General features: G+C 37.8%; 1 protein-coding gene and 1 non-coding gene across 3 annotated transcripts in view; both read right to left on the reverse strand.

Annotated features, from left to right (window-relative positions):
- Nucleotides 1–26,066, reverse strand: part of TMEM245 (transmembrane protein 245) — an 81,563-nt gene extending 55,497 nt beyond the window's left edge. The window contains exons 1-7 of one of the 2 annotated variants that reach the window (XM_044003216.1): nucleotides 25,371–26,066; nucleotides 16,897–17,014; nucleotides 15,753–15,854; nucleotides 13,743–13,862; nucleotides 9,469–9,687; nucleotides 5,501–5,670; nucleotides 3,134–3,157 (exon numbers count right to left, since the gene is read on the reverse strand). In XM_044003216.1, coding sequence (XP_043859151.1) covers nucleotides 3,134–3,157; nucleotides 5,501–5,670; nucleotides 9,469–9,687; nucleotides 13,743–13,862; nucleotides 15,753–15,854; nucleotides 16,897–17,014; nucleotides 25,371–26,057 — 1,440 coding nt within the window. In that variant the 5' untranslated portion in view covers nucleotides 26,058–26,066. The remainder of the gene's footprint in view (nucleotides 1–3,133; nucleotides 3,158–5,500; nucleotides 5,671–9,468; nucleotides 9,688–13,742; nucleotides 13,863–15,752; nucleotides 15,855–16,896; nucleotides 17,015–25,370) is intronic. The other variant, XM_044003221.1, reaches the window with a different exon arrangement.
- LOC122737813 lies at nucleotides 11,145–11,272 on the reverse strand. The gene has a single exon (XR_006354585.1). It is a non-coding gene; the product is annotated as a U6atac minor spliceosomal RNA (small nuclear RNA).
- Nucleotides 26,067–27,045: the final 979 nt, after the last annotated feature.

A 27,045-nucleotide genomic window follows, 5' to 3' on the forward strand; every position in this document is an offset into this window, starting at 1 on the left:
TTTTATTAAGTCTAGCCCATTTAGTTGCTCCTTTTGGATATTATTATCCATTATTTCAAACAGAAGATGATTTTGCCCTGTAAATTTGCTTCCTGATAAGACTTTTGAATCTTCACACCAAATGCAAAAGGGGACAGTTTTAAAAAATGATAATTTGGCCGCTACTCATAAGTAACTATAAATAGTAGACCATAATGTCACAACTAGTCAAGGCAACTAATTTGAACTGTGACCTTTCTTCAAGTACAACTGTTAAACCAATTAAAGGAAAGAAAAAGCCTTTGCTTTAAAATCCTAGAAACAACTTCTTTTCAAGTTGTACCATAAAGGAAACAGTTACCTTTTCAAAATACCATTTAGGTACATACAAATATGTAGAGGATTTCCTACAACTTTTAAGTAAAAATACAACTTTGATGTTTCCTCAAACTGCTATTTTGGGCAGAGGAAGAAAATATAACCCTAGAGATTTCAGGCATGGGTCAACACTGTTAGGATTAATTATAAATTAAATATTTTTACTGCCTACCCAAACTTCAGAAGTTCAAGTATTCATGGTATCTTCACTTTTTCAAGCAAGTATATTCAACTTGCAATTGAAAGAAATGTTTTCAGTGCGTAACATGCCCATTTTGGAACATGACAGAGTATTTCCAAAAAGTGTATTACAGTCATGCTGTGTTTATCTCGAATATTACCTCTCAGTATTTGTTTTGGGATTGGATAAATTTAAGTTCTGCATCACCAACTGCCTGGTGGCCATTTCAAATGGTGTACCTCAACTCGAACATATTCAAAACATCTCATTTTCTCTCTCCATGCACACCTCCAGGGAATCTATCACTCTATCTCAATTGACTCTTCTTCTAAACTTCCCTATTTCTGTCAAATTAATTTGCCTTCCCTTTTATTATCTGTTCCTTTCTGTTATCCCTTTCTCCTTCTATTTCCCTGTTAGGTAAGTTACGTATCTGTATACAACTGAATGTGTAAATGTATGCCTTCTTTAAACCAATTCCTATGAGAGTATAGTGGGAGAGCTAGGTGGTGTAGTGGATACAGCCCTGGGACCTGAGTTAAAATCTCACCTCAGACACTTACTAGCTGTGTGACCCTGGGCAAGTCACTTAACCCCAAATTGCTTTAAACATCCGGGGCCATCTCCAGTCATCCTGATGTATATCTTGCCACTGCAAACTCTGGAGGCTCTGGAGGAGAGAGTGAAGTTGGTGACCTTGCACAGACCTCCCTCACTTAAATCAAATTCACTGCAAATCATGACATCAACTTGATGCCACGGTCTTCTTCAAGAATGAAGGACAAACAACAACAATTTCTGTCAAAGATATCACTCTTGAAGATACAATGGTACCTACTAGTGGCACAGGTTTGCAACCTTGGTGTCATCTTTGACTCCTCATTCTCCCTTAGCCTACATAACTAATCAACCAGTGACATTAAATATGGCAAGCACTGCTAAACCCTGGGAATAAAAAAGACAATCCCTGTCCTCAAGGAGATTGAAGACATGCAAACAAACATGAACAAACAAGATATATACAGGATAAAAACAGTAAGATAGGAAGGATAGAAAATGGTTCTTGCCAAATATGGAGTTTTAGCTGAGACTTAAAAGAAACCAGGAAAGCCAAGAGGCAGAGATGAGGAGGGAGAGAATTCCAGGCATGGAGAACAGCCAGGGAAAATGCCTCAAGTAGGGAGATGTCCAGGAACAGGAAGGAGGCCAGGGTCACTTGATCACAGAGTATGTGGAGGGGAGTAAAGTCTAAGAAGACTGGAAAGGTAGGAAAAGGCTTTTAAAAAGGGTTTTTTAAGCTACGAGGGGCTTTTAAAAAGCCAAATAGAGGATTTTATATTTGATCCTGGAGATAATACGGAGCTACATACAGAATACAAGATAGACGGGGTGGGTCTTGGTAGAAAGTAAAGTGTGAGTTTTGACTTAAAGAGAAGAAAGAAATTCTGAGGGGCAATCAGGCATTTCAGGCATAGGGGACTGAGAGTGCAAATGTAGAGAGAGAGGAAAAGGGCTCCTGTGTAAGAACAGAGAGAAGGCCAGTCTGGCTGAACGGTAGATTGTGGGAAGGGAACCAACAAATCATGAGGCTGGAAAGAGAGTTTGTGAAAGTCCTTGAGCGCTCAACAATGAATTATGGTAAACGAATGTATGGGATATTATTATGCCAAAAGCAGTGATGAAAGGGATGGTTTCAGAGAAAATTGGGGAGACTTGTATGAACTGATGCAGAATGAAGTGAGCAGATCCAGGAGGTCCCCTTGCTTTGCACTGGCCTTCCCTCATGCCAATGCACTTGCCTCTGGATGCCTGAATTTCTTTCAAGATTCAGCTGAAACATCAACTTCTACATGAAGCCTTTCCTGATGCCCTCCAGATATTGGTGCCTTCCTATTCACAACTTGTATGTTTTATGTGGGGCAGAATTACTGATTGTGGAACTAAAGGATCTGGATTCCAATCCTGTCCCTGATGCTAATAACCTGTTTGACCTTGGGCAAATCATTTGACTTTCCTAGGCCTCAGTTTCCTTAACTGTGACATGAGGAAATTGGACTAGATAGCCTCTGAGGACCCTTCTGGATCTAAACAGATGATTCTGTGACATATTTAGGCTCCTGTTGCCTCCCCAATAGACTGTACATTCCTTGAGGGCAGAAACTCTTTAATCTTTGTATACCCAATGTGTGGCAGAGTGACATGCAGCAGGCACTTAATAAAGGGACTATTTTATTAAGAAAAGAAATTAACTTCAACAGGAGGGCTTCTATGATTTGTTTCCTTTTCAGTAAATGTTGTTTAATATTTTTAATGTAGTCCCAATTTGTGAACCATTATGCAGATGTGGACTCCTGGCCAGTCATGACAAAGCAAGAAATTCTTAAGCTCTTTAGGAATGGGGATTTCATCATATCTCTAATTTTAAAGTTATCATGAACACTATGGCAAATTTGGTTATTTTATGACCTTCCATAGCTTATACAAAAAACTATGATGACAGCTGGGAATTCTGAAGGAAATAGACTTGAAAAGCAAGGTTAGGAAAAAAACCCCACAATGCATTATTAGTAGAAACCAATATGTTTGTTTATTTACCTTCTTATTAAGCCAATGCCAGAGCTTGGAGATGGGGGGGTGGGGAATGAGAAGAGAAGAACAGTAGAAGATTATTAGAGAATGCAATGAAGGGAAAAGATAAAGAAATCTGTCCACAACATGAGAGTAAAATTGTCCTGAACAAAGAGAAACTAAGAAAGAATTAAAAAAAAAAGAATAGAGAAATTTGTAATTCAGTATCTTTACATCCTGAAATCTATCATATTCCACTAAGTGAATATTGATAGTAAAATTTTGCTAGTACAATTAAATAATCATCAAAGCATAAATTAAATGTTTGAGGAGTTTTCTTTTCATCAATTATCTTAAAATCCCAAAGATTAGACTTACATTTGTCAAGGTCATTTTTATAAGTAGTAGATCAAAATAATCCAAGAAGTTTATGAACTGATGTTTACATTCTATTTTTAAAGCATTTTCTACAAATACAGATATGCTTTAACTTGCTGTTCTATATCTTGAATAACTTCGTGCATTTAAAAAAACCTGAACAGAAGACAAATCTAGATAATGCTACTTTGGTTCCTATAGGGCTGGCTGGGGGAGAGAGGGAAAAGGACTTCAGGCATGTTTTTATAAAAAGTATGCAAAGGAATATAATGTAAGCTTAATTAATTAAAAATGCTATGATGCTTAGAATATAAAACTTTTAAAAAACATCCTGGGGGAAGCTAGATGGTGCAGTGGATAGAGCACCGACCCTGGATTCAGGAAGACCTGAGTTCAAATCTGGCCTGACACTGAACACTTACTAGCTGTGTGACCCTGGGCAAGTCACTTAACCCCAATTGCCTCACCCAAAAAAAAACCAACAACAAAAACCAAAAACATCCTGAAGAGATGAAGGAGGAAATCTGGACATTACTAAGTATCAATAACTTCATATTTGGAATCAGGGGACCTGGATTTAAATGTCAGCTCTTCAGGTTAAATCTACATGAATATTCATGAAAAGTAAAGTAAATAATGAATTTTGAGTGGTCTGATAATCAAATGTGTTAAGGGTTTTCAGTGCTGATTGAACTGAAAGTCATTTTAATCTTAAATTTATATATGCGCTTCACATAATGAAAATAGTTTACTTAATTATGTATTTGACACTGAAGAAAATATTAAAACTAGGTAAATTTATTTTACCTTATTTATTTTATATGAAATATAATTTCAATTTCTATTGTATTTGGTGACAGACTTCCTCCTAATAAAGTAAAAATAACTCATAAATATCAATGATTAACTTAATTTATAGATGGTTTAATTCCCAATTATCTGAATATCTGTTTTGATTTAAAAGATAATAATCAACTCCTTTAACTTTTTGCTGTAAATGAGGAAATAATGTGGAAAATAATAATAATAATATAAATATACTACTTTATTTCCTGCTTACAAATGCTGGCCTTATAACTTTGTCAGGAAGGTGTTGTGAATATTATTATTCTTATTTTATGAATGCATAAAATGAAGTTCAAAAAGATTAAGAGGATAAAATTAAGAGTCAAGAAATTTGGGTATGAGTCTCAGATATGCCAATAATGATATGAGAATCAAAGTCCAATACTCTCAGCCTTTGTTTCTTCCACTGTGTTTGAAAGTAAAGAATAATTAGGGAGTAGGATGAGATTATCTTTCACATAGGAATAAAATCCAACAATCTTTCCAGTGTCACAGAATAGATGGAGGAACCAGGACAAGTCATCTGACTCCAGGTCCGATGTTCTTTCCATTATACTTAGCATAAAATTAAATCTCTTTAAAATGTGAAATATATGCTTTTAAAAATGAATCCTACAGGGGCAGCTAGGTGGCGCAGTGGATAGAGCACCGGCCCTGGACTCAGGAGTACCTGAGTTCAAATCCAGCCTCAGACACTTAACACTTCCTAGCTGTGTGACCCTGGGCAAGTCACTTAACCCTAATTGCCTCACTAAAAAAACAAAACAAAACAAAAATGAATCCTACATCTATTTCTGGGCTTTGAAGAATAGGTATTAAGATTCTATCACAGAAAGACGATTAAATTAATCCTTTTCTGGTTTGCGACTTCTTTAAGATGCTTCTTATATAAATCACATATTCTTTTGTAATTATAGACATTAAACATTCATATCACAACTCCATCTCGGTTTTTTTACTGCCTTGTAAAAGAGGAGTCCCTCAACATACACCTAGAAGAAATTAAATGTGAAGTCACTGACTATAAGAAGGAAAACATTGATTCAACACAGACCTCATTTAGCAGTACCTCTGAAACTGTCTTTCAAATAACAAAATAGTTGTTATTTAAAACGTCTTAACAACAATACACTACAGCAACAAACACACCCCACATTTGAAATACTGTACCTTGCTATCAACTTTTAACATGAACTTTCCCAGCCCTATAATGGGCCATGGTGCGAGAGCTTCTTGCCGATCCTTCAAAAACTTTTCCAGAACTTGCCACCATCCATAGCAACGTTTCTTTAAGAAGTCCACAACTCCAAAGTGTATGATAAGTTTTTTGAGTATCCAGACTGTAATTGATTTTAAAAAATAAAAAGTGAGAAGATTAATAAAAATAAACTATAACCTTAACTTTTATCCTAGAGATTCATGGAAAAGGAAATAACTACATTCATGTACTTAACAGAATCCACTAAAATCATTTTAAAGACTTCTACAATGTTTGAGAAGGGGAAACACCTTCTGGAACAACCCTAGATCAGAGGCTCATTTTAAGCTGGAATCTGTGAACTTGTTTTTTTAATTGTGATAATTTTATTTCTTTTTTAAAAAATTGCATTTCAATATAATTGGCCTCCCTTGTAATCCTTTGTATTTTATTATATGCATTTAAGAACATTATTCTAAGAATGGATTTATGACATTAGAACCTCAGTGTAAAAGTATACTGGAATTAGCTATAGGACCATGCTATAGTTAGGCATTTCTGATATTTCCGATTGGTGACCTCAAAGGTTCTTTCCAACTCTAAAATTCTATTTTCATGTTACAAAATCTTATGTATCTAAGTAATATTTTGTGAACCCATATCAGTAACTTTGGGGCATCTATAAGAAATGTGGTTTGCTAACAGAAATAGAAATCATGACAATCAGATCATTTTGGCAGCAATTAATACAAATCATGTGGTAGATAACCTTTGTTTACATGTGTAAAGATCTTTCCTTAAAATCAAACTGATAAATATAGAGACAATTTTTGCTGATATAATACAACATATAAATGTATTTTGTACCAAAATCCCAACAATTTTAATTTTTAAAAAATAGCAAGAGTATGCAGCTTGGATCAAAAGGATAGCTGATACACAGATCCATCATTCATAAGTATGTAGTTCTAGGCAAAAATCCTAGCATTTAATTCTAAACTTCAATTAAAGAGCCATTATTACAAAATTTCACCAATTAAACTCATGTTTACAAGATTATACTAAGAGTAAAAGGGAAAAGTGCTCATCCTTGATCTTATTCAAGAGTTGAGCTGCAGTCATATGACTACAGAATCTCCAAGTATAAAGAGACTTCAAAAGCATCCTAATCTCACCTGTACTTGAGAAGTAATTCTTTCTACAACAATTATGACAAGGGGTCTCCTGGGTTACAGTTAAAGACTTCCAAGTCACTGGCTACCAAAGAAGTCCATTTCACTTTTGGAGATTGTAATCGAAATTGGATCACTTTATATCCTATTAGATATGAAGTCTTCCCTTTAATCAAACTACAAATCTATCTTTCTGTAAATTTTATTCATGGCTCCTGGCTCTGGTCACAGGGCCAAGTAAAAGAAATCTAAGTCCTCTGCCACATGAGTTCCTCAAAAATAAGAAGACAGTCATGAGAAAGTATCAGGAAATAGTAAGTGCCAAACTAAGAAATAATTAACTTGGTCTCTACTATAATTAAGGCTTGATCTGCTTTTATGGAATAATACTAAAATCCATTAATTTATTGAAGCCTTCTAAATATGTTTATACATTTTTCTTCTAGTACCTCCAAGTACTAAGTTACACATGTTTATTATTACTTATTGTATGCAATTGTTTATTGAACAAATGAATGGATGCTGAACAAATGAACATCTTATTTCCTATTTGCCCTAAATGTCCATCATTCAAGATTTAAGAGGTGCCTTCTGCTTGCAATAATCCAGAATTACATGAAAAATGTATTTTCCAACATATCTCCTAGCCTTCATCTTTCCAGAAGGAAGAAGATGCATCTTTTTATTTGTCCTCAAATGGAGCCCGACAAACACTTCAATGTTTTAGCTGCTCTTTTCTGGACCTTCTCCAACTCCTATATACATTGAGGTATTTAGTAACTAAAATAACATGTAGGATTCTAGATATGGAAATACCTTGATTTCATACTCTGTAGAATATTTTTAGTTTCACAGCTAGCATATACTCTTTTTGGGGTGGGGGTTAATTCCCTGTGTTCTGTGATCTACGCCTAGCAGAGAAATTGAAAATGTATGGACCAAAAGTAGTTAAACGCTTAAGGAAGTGTGGGGACCAATTTTTAATAGGGGAGTGTTAGCTAAGCGGCTCACTGCAATATTGGGGCAAGGAAGGAGACCGGCAGCCTCCCTCAAAACAGAACAGGATTTATTTTAACAAGAACGAACTTAAAAAAACCCAACAAAACACAAACAGGATCAGTAGGATCAAGGGAAAGGAAATAAAATGGGGAAAGGGAAATTATACAATCTTAAAAGATACCACTGCCCAGGAATTAGCTGAGAGTACGCAGCAGACCTCCTATTGTTCCAGGTCCGGCTAGAATGCCCAATTCTCCTCCCCCAATCCCAGAAAAACCCCACACAGCCCCAGCCAATGGGATGGCCACTCTGACAGTCATGTGACTGTCCTCACTAGGCTTCCGATCATTATAATTTTGCCAGGCCCATGTAGGCCTCATGGAGTGGTGATGAAGTGAGGTGCCAGTGCCATGGTAATGGCTACAACCAATGGGTGCAGTTTGTGGAGCCCCAGGCCAGTGCGCCCCGAGGCATAAAAACCTCAATTAAGAATTAATTCTTTACAGAAGCCATGTCACTCAGCTCTGGTAATCTTGTTTATCCTAACTTGCTCTTAAAACTAATATTAATCTGTTCCTCTAATGGGCTTAAATCAAGACAAGGACTTCTGTTTTCTTGATCTAGGTTTGGATTCCTGACTTGGTCTTCTGCACTGAACCTTGACTTTTGAGTGGAGGAATTCCAATAAAGTTTTTCCTGCTTGAGCCAGAAAGAGGCTCCAGATTATTTTAAACTCTGGGGTAAATCTTCCATAGTCTTCAGAATTGGTCCAAGTCTGAAAAAGACCCTTCAGGTAACTACAATCCTTGGTGGGTTTCACAATCTCTGTTCCTAAGATCATCCCAAGGTCCCTATGATTACTCTGCAGTTCAGGGTGATGACCAGGCACGCTCAAAATGTGGCTACTCTTAGTGGACTAAATAAATAGTAGGACCTTTCTGCAGCAAATATGTCTTTCATGTTTATGCTGCCATATTACATTGCCTCCTGGGACCATTCAGGAAGAAGAGTGTGATAACCACAGCTTTAAAATAATATTCCAAGAACTCCCAGGTTCCAGATTCAACAAAGAGCTTTCTAGGAATCTCCTGAAATAACATATGGGTATGGTGCCTGTTCAATTCCTGCTACTTGTACCTTGCTCTTTAAAGAATCAAGGCGCTAAAGGCTTGACTGAAAGTTATCAAGCTGCTACGGTAGAAATAATATTGGTATTTATACTTACAGACATCTACTAAAAGGAATATAACTCAATGTATGTGTATGTGAATACATTTAATTCAACACATTTCTCAGCTTAAAAAATTCGTTAGACATTGCTTCTTAAACTGGAATTGATATCTTATCCAAAAAAAAGGATGTAACTTTTAAAAGTAAATAAAGGTGGGGGCGGCTAGGTGGTGCAGTGGATAAAGCACTGGCCCTGGATTCAGGAGGACCTGAGTTCAAATCTGGCTTCATACACTTGACACGTACTAGCTGTGTGACCCTGGGCAAGTCACTTAACCCCCATTGCCCTGCAAAAACCAAAAACCAAAAACCAAAACAAAAGAAAGTAAATAAAGGTTAGTTCTCATAACATATCAAACTAGGTAATTTGCTCACTTTCCTATTCCTTGTGAATGATGCATACTGTGCATAAGCACCAATAATTAGGCTTCTCTATGATCTCTGACATCCTTTACATTGATTCCATGTTCAAATACTATTTGCAAACTCACAGAAGTACAACTGGAAATGGAAAATAGAGCAATAAACCATGTAATGACCTGCAACAGGCACTGGAAGCAACTGGACAATCCACAAATTCAACCAGATCTGGACTATGATGATGGCCCATACAAGGGTGACAAAGTAGACATCACTGGTTTTCTTCTTTCTAAGAAATGTTCCAATCTCAGGCCTTTGTCTGCCCAGAGTGGGGGATGGGGAGGAGGAGGAGGAAGAAGGAGAAAATGTACGGGGGGGTTCTCCTTCATTTGCAGTTGCTGTAAGAACAACAAAATCATATACATGATTAATTTCTACTAAACACCATTATTGGGCAACTTATCAACCTATTCCATTTTAAGTTTTGAAAACACATACACATTATTCAAATTGTAAAATACAAAGATTTCTGATATATGCTATATCAATTATAAAAAATAAATTTCTACCAGGTATAGTACACTGGTATGTTTTTAACATTTATAAGCACCAAGCTTTTGACATTTGGTTTTATCTTCACTTGATATGTTTTGTTTTGTCTTCTGTCAAACAAAAATATTAAGAATATCAATTAAATGTTTCTGTGTAGTGTAAATAATACTACCTGAAGTCAGACAATCTGACAATTAGAGCTGGCTATTCCACTAACAATGAAATTTTAAGCAAATCACATTTTTCCTGGGTTTTTCTCCTCATTAGTAAAATAAAAAAGGGTGGACAAAATTATTTCTAAGGTTCTACCACTCTGTGACTTTTGTAAACAATTAATTATAAACTGAACAAATTACTATACCTATACAACATTTATTAATGGTTAAAAATTTCTGTCAATTTATCACATGTAAATACCAAGGTAGAGAATGCGCTTCATAGATACTTATTTACAAAGCCAACCTCCAAGAGGCTTATTCATTTACAAGATTTCAATTTCTAAGTAGGGTATATTGTCTTGTTTAGTCTAGCTTTTCAAACATTAGTGATATAGATGTTTAGCTGAAATAGCAATTAGGAATATGAACTTTTTACAAATCTGCCTGATACAAACGGAATCCTAAAAGACCTCACAGTTTATCATATAATGATTATATAGGGTTTCTTTTTGCTTTTAAAATAAGCAGTTTATTTTAATTATACTTGATTTTTAAGAGACAAGGGACCATAAAAATTTAAGGTAAAATTATTAAAAGTTTTCTTAATTTAGTACTTATATTCCTTAGGACACAGAAATATAATTTGAAATGTTTAAAATTTAGCATTAAATTATTAAAAAGCTTAATTAGTTTTCTCTGAAGACATTGAATCCTACAGATATTATTAAATCCTTTCATGCCTTTGCATATAGGGTCTTCAACATCTGGAAAGAAGTTATTCCTCCATTTGTTATTATTTTCTCCCTTTTATAATGACTTTATATCTGCTTATGTGTATACACATTAGATGTCCCTCTACTCTCAAGTTGAAGCTCTGTGAGGGCAGAGAATATTTACATTTTATTTTTTATTCCCAGTTACACAATGCCTTACATAAATAAATTAGGGTTGAATTTTAAAAAGAAATCTGAATTTTAATGAAAAAAAACGAATTTCTAAGTAGTTTAAATGTAAATATGGTAAAAACATTATTACAAGTGAAAGTAACACAAGTATCAATTGTCCAAATAGATTCTCTCTGATTAGACATTCAAATATAGCATACCAATTAAAGTATGGTTTTAGTGTATAATCTATACAAGGATAATATGTTTTTCTTAGATGCCACAGAGTAGGTGGCAATGCCTTAACCATATGTGTGTTGTAAAGGCCACTAGGACCTCTTCCATCCTTATCAAAGGGAGTGCTAACCTTCTCTCCTTTCATACAACATGATAATATGTTTTTCTAACTATGCCCTTTCCCTAAGGGAAAAAATGTTTAGGTTAAGTAACTCTACGGTAACTTTTTTTTTGGTGGGGCAATGAGGGTTTGGTGACTTGCCCAGGGTCATACAGCTAGTAAGTGTGAAGTGTCTGAGGCCAGATTTGAACTCAGGTCATCCTGAATCCAGGACCAGTGCTTTATCCATTGCACAACCTAGCTGCCCCTCTAAGGTAACTCTTAATCCATATGCATTGACCTTGCCCACTCCTCTGACCCACCAGTAACAGTTATCTCAAACAGCTCTGACTGAAACCATCCTTACTATTACTACCCTTGCCTAGCCCTATTAACAACCTAATTGTAGCCAAGCCTTCTTAGAATTTATTTATTATTATTTTTTAATTTTAGTGAGGCAATTGGGGTTAAGTGACTTGCCCAGGGCCACACAGCTAGTAAGTATTAAGTGCCTGAGGCCGGATTTCAACTCAGGTACTCCTGACTCCAGGGCTGGTGCTCTATCCACTGCGCCACCTAGCTGCCCCAAGCCTTCTTAGAATTTAAAAAAAACCTATGTTCTGGGGATAAGTAAAGAGAATAGATTTCCACAAGACAAAAGAGTAGGTTGATTATTGGTCTATTGAAGGTACCCAGAAGGCACCTGTTTCCTCTACTCCTTGAAGGGCTGTCATCAGAAGGAAAGCAAGTAGCTGACCTTCATGAGAGAGAATGAAACAGATACAGCCAACCATGGAACCTTTGCCCTAATGGATCAACAATGAAATCCTGCTGTTATCGTCTTTAAACAAACCTATATTCTGTAACCTATAAGCAGGTGAATGTGAAGAAAGAGAAGGAAGAAGCAATGTAGGACCTTTTGTTCTTGCAAGAGAACAAGGCTCTGGTGCACCGGGATTCCTCATCTTTTCTTTTCTATTTGCGTTGATGCTAATGATCTCAAGAAAGTGACTAGGAAGATGTGTCTTGCATGGTTTTTGAGGGGCATCTCCTATGTTTTGCGACCATGATGACACGGAACTCTGACATTCAATCACATATAATAACGCCACTATGAAGTCAGTCTGTGAAGATTTTGTTTCTCACACTCACCAAAAGTAACCTCTATCACAATACCTTCTGAGGCCACTCCTTTTAATTCAGAGCAAATTCATGCTCACTAGGTGCTAGGAACTTGTCAAAGCTTCCTTTTAAGTCTGTCCGAGGAGATGGAGGGAAGTAGGATTACAAAATCGGGACTAGTGGGAAGGATCATAGGATAATAGTTCCTCAGAAGCCTCCAATCAAATTCTCTCCTTTAGATGAGAAAACTAAGGACCAAGACTAAGAATTGCCCCTATCATACAGATGTCAGAGGACAGCTGGTGGAGCAGGCAGCTGACCTGAATCAGGAAGAGCAATGCTGATTCTTCCTCTTTGCTGTACTTACCATCTAAGATATTCTCCCTTTAGTCTATGCCTTTAATGCTAATGGACATTTCTTTCCATAACCAGGGAGGCAGCTGTGCACACTTTGGGGTCAGAGTTCATTTGTTCCTGCATAGCCCTCAGACAAATACTTTCTGCTGGTGCTTTCTGGGGCATAAATGACTCCCAGATGCTTGACAAACTCTAATCCCTATCATAAGCAGTTAGGCCTAGACTACAGAGGAAACCACAACACGAAGGATCTGGAGAGTTCTGGACAGAGGAACTAGCGTATGCCTGTTTAAGCCCAGGGAGCAGAAACTAAAGCAAAGTGTTGGCAAAGTTCCTACTGAACCACTGGGGAAACTCACTGGAATTAAGTATCAACAGAATCACTTGCTGCACAGAAGTATCAACAGTAAAATCCCCTTCCCCACTCTAAAAGAAAAACAGGGAACGGGAAGACATCCAAAACAGATGATTAGAGTTGGTGGGGGATAGGAAATGGAAGGAAGGGAAAAAATGAGGGAAAAAAATCAAGAGTGGACAGATCAAAAGGAATAAAGAAAAAAAAAGAGGTGAGTAAAAGCAATTGGAAAAAGAGTAGAGGTACAAAGAATCCAAAGGAGACGAGGAATGAAAGAATACAATAGGAAAAAAAAACTACAGGTGGGAAGAAAAAAACCTGAGAAAAAAGAAAAAGGAAAAACCAGAGAAAAAAGAAATCAAAGAAAACTTCAGAAATAATTTATTAAGCAACCTTTTAACAAGACAGAATAAAAAGGAGAAAGAAAGAAGATGAAGAAAATAAGGAGAAAAAAAGGAAAAGAAGCAAAAAAGAAGGTGTAGGGGGGGCAACCAAATAAGAATGCAGACATAGAACAAAAGGAAAAGTAAATAAAGTAAAAAACATACATAAGATTAGGACTAAGAAGAAAAGAGAAGAGATTTTAAAATGGAGGAGTAACAGGAAAAGGGAAGATATTTTATAAATCCCACATACAGGATCATAAGACGTTATGCTTTTATGTTATATTCTTACACGGTTCAGTCACCTGTGGGTTGTTGGGTTGAATTCTGTTCTTCCTGCCCTGCCTCATACCCTGTAATGGACATGGCAAACGTGGCCAGCGTAGAAGCAGCAATAGAGATCACCTGACCAGGTAATTCTGTCCCTATAAAAGAAATACATTTCTCTTTAAAAAAAAAAAGAAAGAAAGGTTGTTTCAAATTAGAAATACTTAAAACTCGTTCCTACAAATAAAAAGTCAATCTCATAGAAACGTTTGCATTCAAATGATGGTGAAGCTGTAAAGGAAACTAATATGTCAGAGATGAAGAAAGAGAAGCCACCCCCCTGCTCTGGGCCCCATTTTGCAGGTGTTACTTAATTTAAGCCAATGTTACAAAAATTTTACTGTGTTTTTTTAGGATTCAATCCCATTCTTTCTTCTTCTGCTTCCTTAATTCACTCACTTGAACATTTATTAGTTGTATTACACACTGCTAGTAACACCAGAATTGTGAAGTCTCATTGCAACCAAACCTTTCCATAATGTCAAAACATTTTGCTAAATTTCTTTTAGTTAATCATCCAAGACATATTCCTATCTAAAGTTGTGAACAATTTTGCTTCACAAATGACTAGAAACAACAGAAGATCCCTTTCTTGAAAGGTTTTTCAAGATTATAATCTAGAAACACACCATTAACAGTGTCAGATGCCTCACCAGCAGAATAGCCTTCTTATGGCATTCTAATCGAATTCATTCAATCAACCAACATTGGTTAAGGTCTTACTGTGTGCCAGACACTATCTCCTTCAAGGAATTTACTTTCTAATAGGGAATCAACATATAAAGAGATACATACAGATATATAAAGAAGAACTGAGGATAAATGTAATAAAATTAGAGAGTACAAATAAACTACAGACAAGATAAACCAGAAATAATCAATAGAGGAAAGGCACTAGAATTAACAATGATCAGAAAAGGCTTCTTTTAGGAGATGAGATTTTAGGTTAGCTTTCTAAAGCCGCTTTTTCTTTTGTTAGAACGCTTTATATATATATAGTTTTTAAATGAAGACCAAAGAGCTTACATTGTCTCAGAATTCCATTTGGACTTAATTTCAAGGTGCCAGCTACTTGAAGGTAGCTATTGTCTAGCTAACTTGGCATTATTGATACATGAATGTTTCACTACTTATTTGTGAACATGTTAATGACTGTGGGCAGGTAAATGAATGGCTAAATGGAAGAATCTTCCAACAGAGATTAAATGGCTTGGAGTCTTAAAAGAACAAGAATCATAATGAGCATAAAGTCCAAGAGACTGAACTAAAGCACTAGATTCAAACATGATTGCTTGATGCAAAGTGAGGTAAGGGGAACCCTGAAAACAATATACACAATGATAAGACCAAAAATGCCCTTGAAATTGAATCATGTGTAATTATAATAATAAAGGTTAGCCCCAAAGAAAGAATGAGAAAATGATGACTTCTGAGGTCCCTTCTCATTCTAGATTTATGATTCTATGACCTCTCTTCTTTGCTGACCCGGGAGATGGTGAGTGTGCAGCAACATACAGTCAGACTTAGCTGATCAATTGGTTTTAATGAACAGCTTCCCCCTCTTTTTTCATTTGTAAGGGATGGTTGTCCTTGGGGTGGAGGAGGGAGACACTCCTGAATGGAAAGTTCTCAACATCAAAGATGGAAATAAATTTTGAAAATTAAGGTAAAACTTGTTTCAGAGATCATAGTTAGCTGCATTGCAAATGGCTGTTTGCTATAAATCTGAGCAACAAAGAAAGAGTATTTCTGACCCCTCATGAATGGTTGCCCTCTCTAGCAAGCACAACTTTTATGAACTTGTGTAAATACAGATAGAATGCTTTAGAAATATAATTCTTTAAGGTTAATTTCTCAAAGAATTTGCATTACCAATAAAAAACTTTTAAAAATAATATTTTCAACAGAAAATATGGCAAGTTTTTTGTTTTACTACAATTTGTTTGACATTATTAGAATACTACTATGAATAAAATAAAAGTTCTTACCAGAGGTGACTTTTTCATTCTGTTTTTCATAAAGAGTACCCACAGACATCAGAAAAACTATGACCAGGAATACTGGAATCCTCCAGGAGCCTGCCAGAGATGCTGAAAACAAATGGTAAACAAATATAAGCCCTCTAAAACAATCAATATAATGGATTTGAATGGACAGTTACTGTGTGTGTGTGTGTGTGTGTGTGTGTGTGTGTGTGTGTAATTAAAAATTTTTAAATTCTACACAGTAGACTAGGTTTTGGAGGGGAAAAAAGTGAACAGTGTGCTTCTGTGTGAAATACTCTGACCCAGCTCTAGAAATGCAGATCCATTCCAGAGCTTTCCCAAGAAACTGATCCTGACGCTAGAAGACTCAGAATGAAAAAAGAAAAAAAAAACAGAAAAGGATACACCCTACTACATTTAAAGTATTCTAATCCCTCAGTGATAAAAAGCTATTCTCCATCAGAGCCAAAATGCTAACAATTGGAGTCAAATCTCCTATTTGTCCCTTCAAATATGGAACCTGGTTGGATTTTCTGGGACTTCAGATGAGCCCACCCTACTCTGAATTCCCCCAAAAGAGTGAGGGCATAGATAATAAACTAGATCGACCATTCCTCTCTTTATTGTACAAGGTTTAGATACTAAGGGGTTGTCAGGGTACAGATCTCTGTTTCTCTTCCTCGATCTCCCAAATTCAACATGGCCAAAAACAAAATGAAAAACCCCCAAAGGGCTACTGGAATAAATTCTCCAAGAAATAAGTAAGAACATGGGAGTCATATTTTGATGATTGTGGTAAGGCCCTTACAAGTAATTTTGAACACTATTTAAAAACACTTACCAAAGGTGTCTTACAGAAAAACAGAGAAATGAAATGGTAAAGCAATATATTAAAAATATTTTTAATGTTGTGCTGTTTTAGGTTATATGTCTTTGTTTTTTCAATAGTAAAAAACAAATAAAATTCTAAAACAAACATCTAACAAAATTAAAAGATGAAAAATTGAAAATGTAGCATTTACTTAGAAGTTAAGATTTCTAAAAATCAAACAGGATTTTTAAAAAATCTAAATTTTAAAATAAATCTAGAAATATTTGCTTTTAATTTACATGGCACACCTCCTGGTATCAAAAACAAGTGACCCACCTAAATGGAAAAGTAATATAATCCAGACAGGAATTGAAACTGCTCTCAAGTAGCGTTCAGTACTTGCATTCCACTTGAATAAAACAGCCAACACATAGCCAACTACCAAGGTCCAGATCTTTAGGAATAAATGAACAGAAAATATAAGGTTGAAAAAACATGGAAATGTAAATAAACACAATCATAGCTACATTATATAACACTTTCAAGTTTTTGTATTTTAGAACTTCTAGTGTGGTAGTTCTTGATACATATTAGGTTGTTAAAATGAAGAAGTAGTTCTAGCAAAGTTCTTCACACTTCTCTTATTATTTAAAAAAAGGAAAAAATCATCCTTTTGGTTGAAAATTGTCAGATGTTTAAAAATGTAAATTTTTGGTGTAAAAACCCCTTTTTTAAACTTTATTTAGTTTAAATTTAAAATCTGTTAACACTAGAAGCTAATTCATTAGTAGGAATATTAAGTTCTAATCGTTATTATTAGAAACACTATATTTAACAGGGCATGTTCTACATAAGAAGAGAGGGGAGGGGAGGGGAGGGGAGGAGAGGGGAGGAGAGGGGAGGGGAGGGGAGGGGAGGGGAGGGGAGGGGAGGAGAGGAGAAGGAGCCATTAGGGTTTCTTTACAGATTTATCAATCAAGAAAACCATTCTATTCTGTGAAACAGTGCTCATGAAATCTAGATCTCATTAAAACATAAGAATGGATATAAAGTGGATTGGAAACCTGAAAGCACTATAAAATATAATAGATTATTACAAAAAAGATATTCATAGAAAGTGATGGCACATATCAGAACCTTGGAGTACACCCACAGTAAGCAGATAGGATATGGATAATGATAAAGCAAAGGTGATTGAGGAGGACATTTATCTCATTACAACTCAGACAGGAAAGTGATCAGTGGTGTCTAATGTTGCAGAGAGGTCAAAAAGGATGATGACTGGGAAAAAGCCACTGTTTTTCACAATTATGAGATCACTGGTAATTTTGGAAGGCACTTGAGTGACCTGGGGTCAGAAGACACATTGCAAAACAATAACTTAGTGAAAGTAAAGAAGTGGAGGTAAGGAGATTAATTTTTTTTTATAAAGTTGGTTATGAAAATATGATATACAGGCCACTAACTTGTAGGAACAGTAGATTTAAGTGACGATATTTCCAGAATGGGGGAGACCAGGGCATATTTGTAGATAGCAGGGAATGAGTCAGTAGGTAGGGAGAGAGCAAAGACTAGAGAGAGGGTTGGTATCAAGTAAGAGAAAATGCTTGGTGTGTCCCTATTATTTATTTTGATCTTGTCCTAACTAGTAAGCCTTAGTCTGTCATCTGAGGCAGCTAAGTGACACAGTGGATAGAACACAGGACCTATTGTCAGGAAGGGTTGAGTTCAAATTTAGCCTCAGAAACCCAGAAGCTATGTGATCTTGGGTAAGCCACTTATCTTGTTTGCCTCAGTTTCCTCAACTGTAAAATGAAAATAATAGCACCTGCCTCCCTGGATTGTTGTGAAGATCAAATGAGATAATATTTGTAAGGCATTTCACACAGTAGGAATTATGTAATTACTAGCTATCATCATCATCTATTTACCATAATTAACTACTGGAATATTGTTTTCTCAGGATGAGATAAATAGGGAAACCCTTTATTCTTTATCACATACAAATGATAACTGAGGCCGGGGGTAGATGAGATTGGTCAAGGAGACTATACAGAAAGAGAAGGACAAGGACAAAAATCCTTGGAGTTTTCTATATTCAGGGAGCTGACAGAGATAAAGGAGCCAGCAAAGGAGACAAAAAGAAAAATCATACAGCTAGAAAAAGAACTGTGAGAATGTAACATCATAGGAACTAAGAAAGAAAGAACAGTCTAAAGCAGCAGTCAAATAGAAACAGGGGACACTAAGCTTACACAGGATCCTTGAAGCTGCATATGTAGCTGGACTTAGAAAACTATATATTAACATTATCCATCCTATTGTATTTTTATTTATTTTGTTAAATATTTTCCAATTATATATATATATATATATATATTTAGTGAGGCAATTGGGGTTAAGTGACTTGCCCAGGGTCACACAGCTAGTTAAGTATTAAGTGTCTGAGACTGGATTTGAACTCAGGTACTCATGACTCCAGGGCCGGTGCTCTATCTACTGCGCCATCTAGCTGCCCCCATTTCCAATTATATTTTAATCTGGTTCCTGCAATATTCAAGAGTAGGGTCTGGACTAAATGAAATGTTTGACACATCTGGTTTAAACAACCATGATGTAGGAAGATTGAGGAGAAAAAGATTTAAAAGTACTAATAAGGATGTCATTCTCAATTGCAGAAGTTTCACCAAAATTTGGTTACAGAAGCCAGATTGCAAGAAGTAGAGAAATTAATGTGTGAAAAGGAATTGGAAGTCCACTTCACCTGAGAAGAAAGGAAATGGATTAGAGAAATGGGCTGCTGTATTAAACCTGTTGCCTCCAAACTTTATAAATTGCCTATCTCTCAGTAAAAACTTTGAGCACCCCCCCAATATGTGTATACTTTTAATAAATTATATACATATTCTGCTGTGCTAATTATGTGCATTATAAAACTTATAAAAATAGGAATTTAATAACGGTGAGCTAAAGATGAAATATTTGATCCTCAAGTCAGTAGGGTGCTATTGGAGTTTATTGTGAAGGGGAGTGACATGGTCAGACCTGTGTTTCAGGAAATTCATTTTGGAAGCTGTGAGGGAAACACACTGGAGAAGAGAGAGACTGGAGACAATAACAAAGCTACTTCAATAATCCAGATAAGAGATGATGAGGGCCTGAACTAGATAGAAGGGGACAGATGTGAGAGATGTTGTAGTGGTAAAAATGACAAAATTTGTTAACATTGTATTTGTGGGGTGAGGCAAAGGAAATGAAAGTGGCAGACATATTAATATTTCAAGACATGTTGGGAAAGATGGACACAGTTAAAGCCCTACTATAACTTTTAGCTATTGTTTGGTAAGACATTTAATAGAGGACAGATTTGTATAAAAGGTCTCTTTCCTAAATCACTCAGGGAGAAATCCATAGAGTATCTTATGATGGTACTCAAACCAACAGGGGCTTTTTTCCCAAAGGATAATTCTAGCAGATGTTAAAGACCAAAGCATGTAGCTCCTTTCAGAAGTGATATATTATTTACGGAAATTCTGCATTGTGAACATCTACTGCACACAGTACAATGTGCTTAAGTGAAAGCTACACATGGGGATAAAGAGTACATGACTGTAATAATAACCACTTCACAGTGATATAACACTTTAAGGTTTACAGGGAACTTTCAATAGATAATTAATAATCACATTTGCTATGTGCCTGTATAGAAGTTGACCAGGAATCCACTGTGTTCCTATACCATTAAGACTAACAGAAAAGAAAAGCAAGAAGACCGAGGGGAGCCAAGATGGAGGATTAGGGGCAGCCACACAGCTCAAGTCTCCCAACACACCTGTCCAAACTTTAAAATAATGCCTCAAATAAAATTTTAGAGCAGCAGAACCAACAAAAGGTCAGGATAAGACATTTTTCTGGCCTAAGAAAACTTAAAAGGTCGCCAGGAAAAGTCTGTGACACCAGTGTAGAGGCCTTTAAGAGCCCATACGTGTGGTAGCAGCTTTGGGAGCTCTTAGCCCAGAGACAATAAGGGGGTCAGACAACTGGTCAGAAAGAAATTACAGAGGACCCTTTGTTGGCACTGGGTACAACTGGTGCTGATTGGCAACTCTGCTTCCCATATGCAGTTCTGGGTCACAGTTCCTAGGAGAGAGGAGTGCTGGTGGTTAGTCACAAAGGATCAGGGACCTTGATCACAGTTCCAAAGCAAAGAGGAGAAGTAGTGCTTGAAACTACAGGGGACCAGGGGCCTTCCTGGATAAAGACCAGAGCATAGATCAGGAGAGTAAATTAAAACATCTCTGAGATACCACCACATACCACTCAGAAATGACAAATGCTGGAGGAGATGAAGCAAAAACAGCTGGTTGAGTAGTGAACTGGTCCAACCATTCTGGAGAATAATTTGCAACTATGCCCAAAGGACTATAAAACTGTGCATACATTTTGACCCAGCAATATGACTACTAGGTCTGTACCCCAAAGAGATCAAAGAAAAAGGAAAAAGATCTATCTGTACAAAAATATTTGTGACAGTTCTTTTTGTGGTGGCAAAGAATTGGAAATTAAGGGGTTGCTAATCAGTTAGGGGATAGTTGAACAAGTTGTGGCATATGACTGTGATGGAGTACTACTGTGTTATAAGAAATGACAAGGGGGATGGCTTCAGGCAAACATAGCAAAACCTATATGAACTGATGCAAAGTGAAGTCAGAGGAACTGGGATTTTATTCTGCACAGTAATTGCAATGTTGTAATGATGATCACCTGTAAAAGACTTGGTGGCTTTAAGACAATGATTCAAAACAATTCCAAAGGATTCATAATGAAAAAATGCTATCCATCCCCAGAAAGAGAAATGATGAACTGAGTACAAACTAATGTATAATTTTCTCACTTTCTTTTTCTAGCTTTTTTTGGGAAATATGACTAATAGGGAAATATGTTTTATGTGATTACATATGTATAACTGACTTATCACTTGTCTTTTCAGTGGAGGAGGGGAGGCAGAAAATTTGAAATTCAAAACTAAGAAAAATAAAAGAACATGAAAATAAATAAATAATAATAATTATTATTATTTAAAGCAAGAGGTCTTTAAAAAGTGATTAGAAAGTTCTGGGGTAAAAAGTCAACTTGTATACAAACATAAAACCTCCAAGGTCAACTATCAAAACACTGAAAAAGGACTCTGTGGTACAAAATAATATGATTAGAGCAAGAAAGATAAAAATCCTGGTGTTTGAAGTTGGATTAGAAGCTGTTTGTACTCGAGTTCTCTTGGTTTTTAGAATCTTCTTTCCGTACAATAGAAGCCAATCTGAATCATCCTTTAACTACCTACCTTTGGCATTAGTTCTACTGTATCTAGCTACCATCTACCTCCAAGTTGCACTCAGCTTATCCTGGCAATCCAAAGCAGTTGACCTATCTGGTTAAGTGACTTGCCCAGGGTCACACGGCTAGTAAGTGTCAAGTGTCTGAGCCCAAATTTGAACTCAGGTCCTCCTGAATTCAGGTCCGGTGCTTTATCCACTGTACCACCTAGCTACCCCTCTTAGTGTTTCTAATTCCCATCACACTTACAAATAGCATTTGAAGTCTGGTTCTCTTGAGACATTGAGTACCTTCTATGAAAATCTGCATACTGACATTTCTAGTTTTTCCTAACACTTCATTAATGCTTCTGATCAGGTCTCTACCTAACTACCCTTGAGGATACTGACATTGATTGTTTAGCTGAGAAATCTGTTCACCTTCCTCCATCCCATCCACTAATACTCACTGACTTCATTTCAAGAGAACTACATACATACAAGGTAAGCTACTTATAACAGAAGGAATATATTCAAGAATTCATATACAAAGAGGAAAGGGCTTGTTTTCACAACTGCTCTCGAGTTATCCTTTTCTACCAAGTGTCTGACACTAACCATATGAAGACTCTCATTTTCCACCAAACATTCACACATTTATCAGATTTATTTTTACACTGGTATAGAAGCATTTGTGTTATCTTTTCTGTTATTTCTAGGTTTGGTGTCATTCAGTAGATGACCACATTCAGGGGTGGGGCTTCTAAATGCATTGTACATCATCAGTTATCTTCTTTACACATACTACAATCGGTTTGCCACAGAAACTATTTTTCTGCCTGTTTCCTGTGATTTCTAGTTCCAAATCCTGAGAACGTTTATTACATATTATATATATGGTGGTGTCCCCGGTCATTCATTTCACAGGAAGTAAAGAACTTAATAAACCAACAGTTTATTGAGCATTCCCCCTCAACTCCAGGTGCAACACAAATTTACTTAATGATTTAGCACTGGACATATGAAAAGGTATAGGAATTTGGGAAGAATCTAGGATGTTCCTAAAAGTTAGTGGGGTTAAAAAATGGATTCTTTGATACACATATTCTGTCAACATTGGCCTCTGTCTCCTAGTAGGGAGAAAGCAAAAAAAATCTGGCTTATTAGAGCTTTTCTGTTGATATTTTATTTCAGAATTTCTTTGCCAGAAGAACTTAATCACTTGACTTTCAGACTATGTTAAAAGTGGAGATATATGTGTATTCTGTCTTTCTCCCTCCCCCCCCACCCCCCAAGGGAGACAATTACTCTATGGCAGGTTTTAAAAAAAATAATGTAAACGTTTAAGGGTTTTGTTGTTGTTGTTGTTTTTTGTTGTTGTTCAGTCATAATTTTTTGTTTGTTTGTTTTGGGGTTTTTTTTCGGGGCAATAAGGGTTAAGTGACTTGCCCAGGGTCACACAGCTAGTACGTGTCAAGTGTATGAAGCCAGATTTGAACTCAGGTCCTCCTGAATCCAGGGCCAGTGCTTTATCCACTGTGCCACCTAGCTGCCCCCTGAGTCATAATTGATTCTTCGTTACCCTATTTGGGATTTTCTTGGCAAAGACACTGGAGTAGTTTACCATTTCCTTCTCCAGGTCATTTTATAGGTGAGGAAACAGGGTTAAATGACTTGCCCAAAGTCACAAAGCTGCTAAATATCTGAGGGGCAAACTTGAACTCATACCTTCCTGACTCCAGGCCTAGTGCACTATCGACTGTACCACCTAGCTGCCCAAACTCTTAAGTATTACTAGTTTATTTAATGAATATTCTCAATTCATAAATTTTATTCTGAGTTTAACTGACCTGTGAAAAATGTGTTTTTTAAAAAATCCAGGGAGATTTAGGCAAGATTAATGTACTTAGAATTTTGTCAGACATCTGTGTGAAATCCTCCTATACCATACATTCAACAATCAGCAAAAATTCAAGTACTATTTTAAAATGTAAACACTTAAGTCCCTCTTCCACCTTCCTCCTCATCTTCACCTCTTGGAATTCCTGGCTTTCTTCAAATGCATAGCTCAGGTACCACTTCCTACACCAGGACTTTCCAAACCTCCATTACTGTACTCTGTATATGTGTCCTATTTACTTTTATGTTCTTCTCTCTCTGCCTCCCCCCTCCCATCCCTTTACCCCACATCCCCAGTAGAATGGAAACTCCTTGCAAAAAGATGTTGTTGAGTTTTGTTGCTGTCTCCCTTCAATGACTGGAATACTACATAATGAAATTCTGTAATTAGTGGGGGAAATAAGTAAAATGATAAACATCGACACATACAAATGTGAAGAGGAAAACTTGGACCAAGATCACTAGATTCACCCCTTACCCCCATTCTCAGATGTCAAAATCTGAGATTATCAGCAGATAAGATTACAGATCTAGTACTGGAAAGGACCTCAGAAGTCAAAAAATCCGAGCCTTATTTTACATAGAGAAAACTGTGGCCCAAGGGTTAAGGAACCTATCCAAAGTCACATAGATGGTTTAACTGTTGTTGAATGTTTTTAGCAATGACTCAGATAAAGGCACAGATGGTATATGCTCATGTAAATTTGCTAAAAGTTGAGAATAAAAAATCCAAAGCAGGGTGCAAAAGGATGCTAGAGCATTGGGCTGAACCTAACAAACAAGATGAAATTCAATAAGTATTAATTTAAATTATTGCACTTGGGTACCGAAAAACAAGAAAGAAACAAACCCAAACACATCACAAATGTGAGATGGGGTAGGTTAGACAACAACTGTTCTGCTGTCTTCAAACATTTGAAGGACTGTCACATGGAGGAGGGATTAGATTTGTTCTTTTTGGCCCGAGTGGCAGAACTAGGACCAACAAGCAACAGGTCAGAGTGCAAAAGAAACAAATTTAGGGTCCAAGTCAGGGGGAGAAAAAAACAACGAACAACTCTCCTAATGTTTAGAACTGTCCAAAAGTGGAATAGGCTGTCATAAGAGGCAGTCTGAAGATCTAAGTTCGAAACCATTATCAAACCCTGACTGATTTTTGTCCTCTTGAAATTTAAACTACTAGGAAAATCAGACTCTGTCTGCCTCAGTGTCCTTACCAATAAAAAGGGAATAATTGGATAGTTATAGGATAATAACCTCCCAGGGTTGGTTTGTGATGACAACCCTTAAGGTGTTATCTGGCTATTATTACTAATTGGTTTTATTTTGGAATTTTAAGCATGTTTTTGAGAAGGGGGTACTGCCAAGGAGAACCAAAGGACTTAAGAACCGTTGTAGATCCTTCCCCACGAAATGCCAATTTTTACAAGTGAAAAGGATAACCACAGGACTTCAAACAGAAAGAGCGTCCCCACAGGGCATGCGTTCCGGGCAGTCCTGGGGCCCCGGGTGCCAGGAAAGGGAGCGCGCTGCGCGCAGGGATGTAGGGGAGGGGACGGGGGGGGGGGGCGTGCCTCGGCGGGCCCCTGGCTCACTCACCCACAGGGTGCTGAAGTAGTCCAGCCCCCGGCAGATGAGGATGCAGGCGTGGGCCAGCAGCACTTGCACGCCCAGGTAGCTGCCCAGGTGGTAGAGGGCGTAGAGCAGGGGCATGCCGGCGCCCAGCAGCAGCAGCAGGCGGCGGCGCCTCAGCACCTGCTCGCCCAGGGCCTCCACGCCGTAGTTGGCGAAGCAGAGCGGCAGCAGCAGCGCGGCCAACACGATGGGCGTGTGCGCCCGGTGCAGGCGGCGCAGCCAGCGGCGGCCCAAGCGCGTCAGGGAGCTCTTGAAGGGATGCAGGAAGGTGCCGCACAGCACGGCCCACAGCAGCGGCCGCAGGAAGGCCTCGAGGATGAAGTACACGAGCACGGCGGCGCCACAGCACAGGCACACAAACAGTACGGCGCCGGTGTTGTAGAAGGCCTGCTTGATGGGCTTGTCGAAGCGCAGCGCCAGCCCGCCCGGAGGGACTCCGCCCCCCGCCTCCGAGGGCGCGGGGCCCCCGGTCCGACCTTCCCGCATCCGCAGTGGTAGCGGCGGCGGATCCCGGGCCACTGCCCCTGCGTTCAGGCCACCGTGAGCCGGAGCGACCGCCGCCCCCGCCACGCGATCCTCGCCCGGCGGTAGCTCGGCTGGACTGGGAGAGCCGGAGGTCGCCTCGCCTGCAGCGCCTCGGCTGTCAGCCATGGTGGCGCCGCCTCGCTCGCCGGCGGGGGAGCTCTGGAGAGGGTGCAGGAAACGGTATTGGCCCGATCGTGGGGGGCGCGAGGCTTCTTGGGACTTGTAGTTCTGAGGGTGCTCGGATTCCTGAGTACGATGGAGCGAAACTACACCTCCCTAGAGGCACGCGGGACAGTACATCTTTTGCACTGGGGGCTCCCAGGAGCAGCTGCTTTGCAAAAATTTTGGAAGATCTAGTCCACCTGTCTACCCTGGGATCTGGAATTGGCGCTGGCAATGTGTTAATCCCGAGTAAATGACCTTTCACCTATTTTCTGAGATGAATGGTCTAATGGGTCGTGAATAACTGATTAGGCAACAATTCAAGTGTAACAAAAGTTTTAAATTACGAATCCTTAGGCAAAAATCAAAATTGGGGGTCCCCAAACAAAGGCAAAAATTAAAATTGGGGATCTTTAGGCAAAGGCTTCAAAAAGCACTGGTTTAGGAGCCAGAGTTCCTAACTTGGCAGGGCTTTTGTGACTTTGGACTAGTTAGTTCACCTTCTGGACAGTTGTCCTCATGAGGGGATTAGAAAACATGACTTATAAGGATAAGGTTCCAGCTCTAAAGCCCATGAACTTTTGATCCCAAACAATAGCATCAAAACCAACAACAACACTGAACCCCAAACCTTCTGACTTTGTTTGTAGGTATAAAATAGCAGGTCTCTTAGACTCAGCCCCCACTTTTCCCACTACTCTGGTAGTGCTTACTCCTAGGAAAAGACCAAAGTAAATACCTGGCAGGACAGCTAATTGCCTCGTTCCTAGTTCTTGTTTTTGCACATTCCAACACCAGTGGCCCAGTGGCAAATATTTACTTAAAGCAACAGTAGACTGTCCTTCTTGTTGGTTTTTTTAAAAAAGTTTCTCTTTTCATAAATATGCATATCCAAACAGAGTTTGTGTTGGAATGGGGATCCAGGAAAGGACTGCTGTGTCTTTGCATTTAT

Source organism: Dromiciops gliroides, chromosome 1 (genome assembly GCF_019393635.1).
Source record: "Dromiciops gliroides isolate mDroGli1 chromosome 1, mDroGli1.pri, whole genome shotgun sequence".
NCBI classification, from domain to species: Eukaryota; Metazoa; Chordata; class Mammalia; order Microbiotheria; family Microbiotheriidae; genus Dromiciops; species Dromiciops gliroides.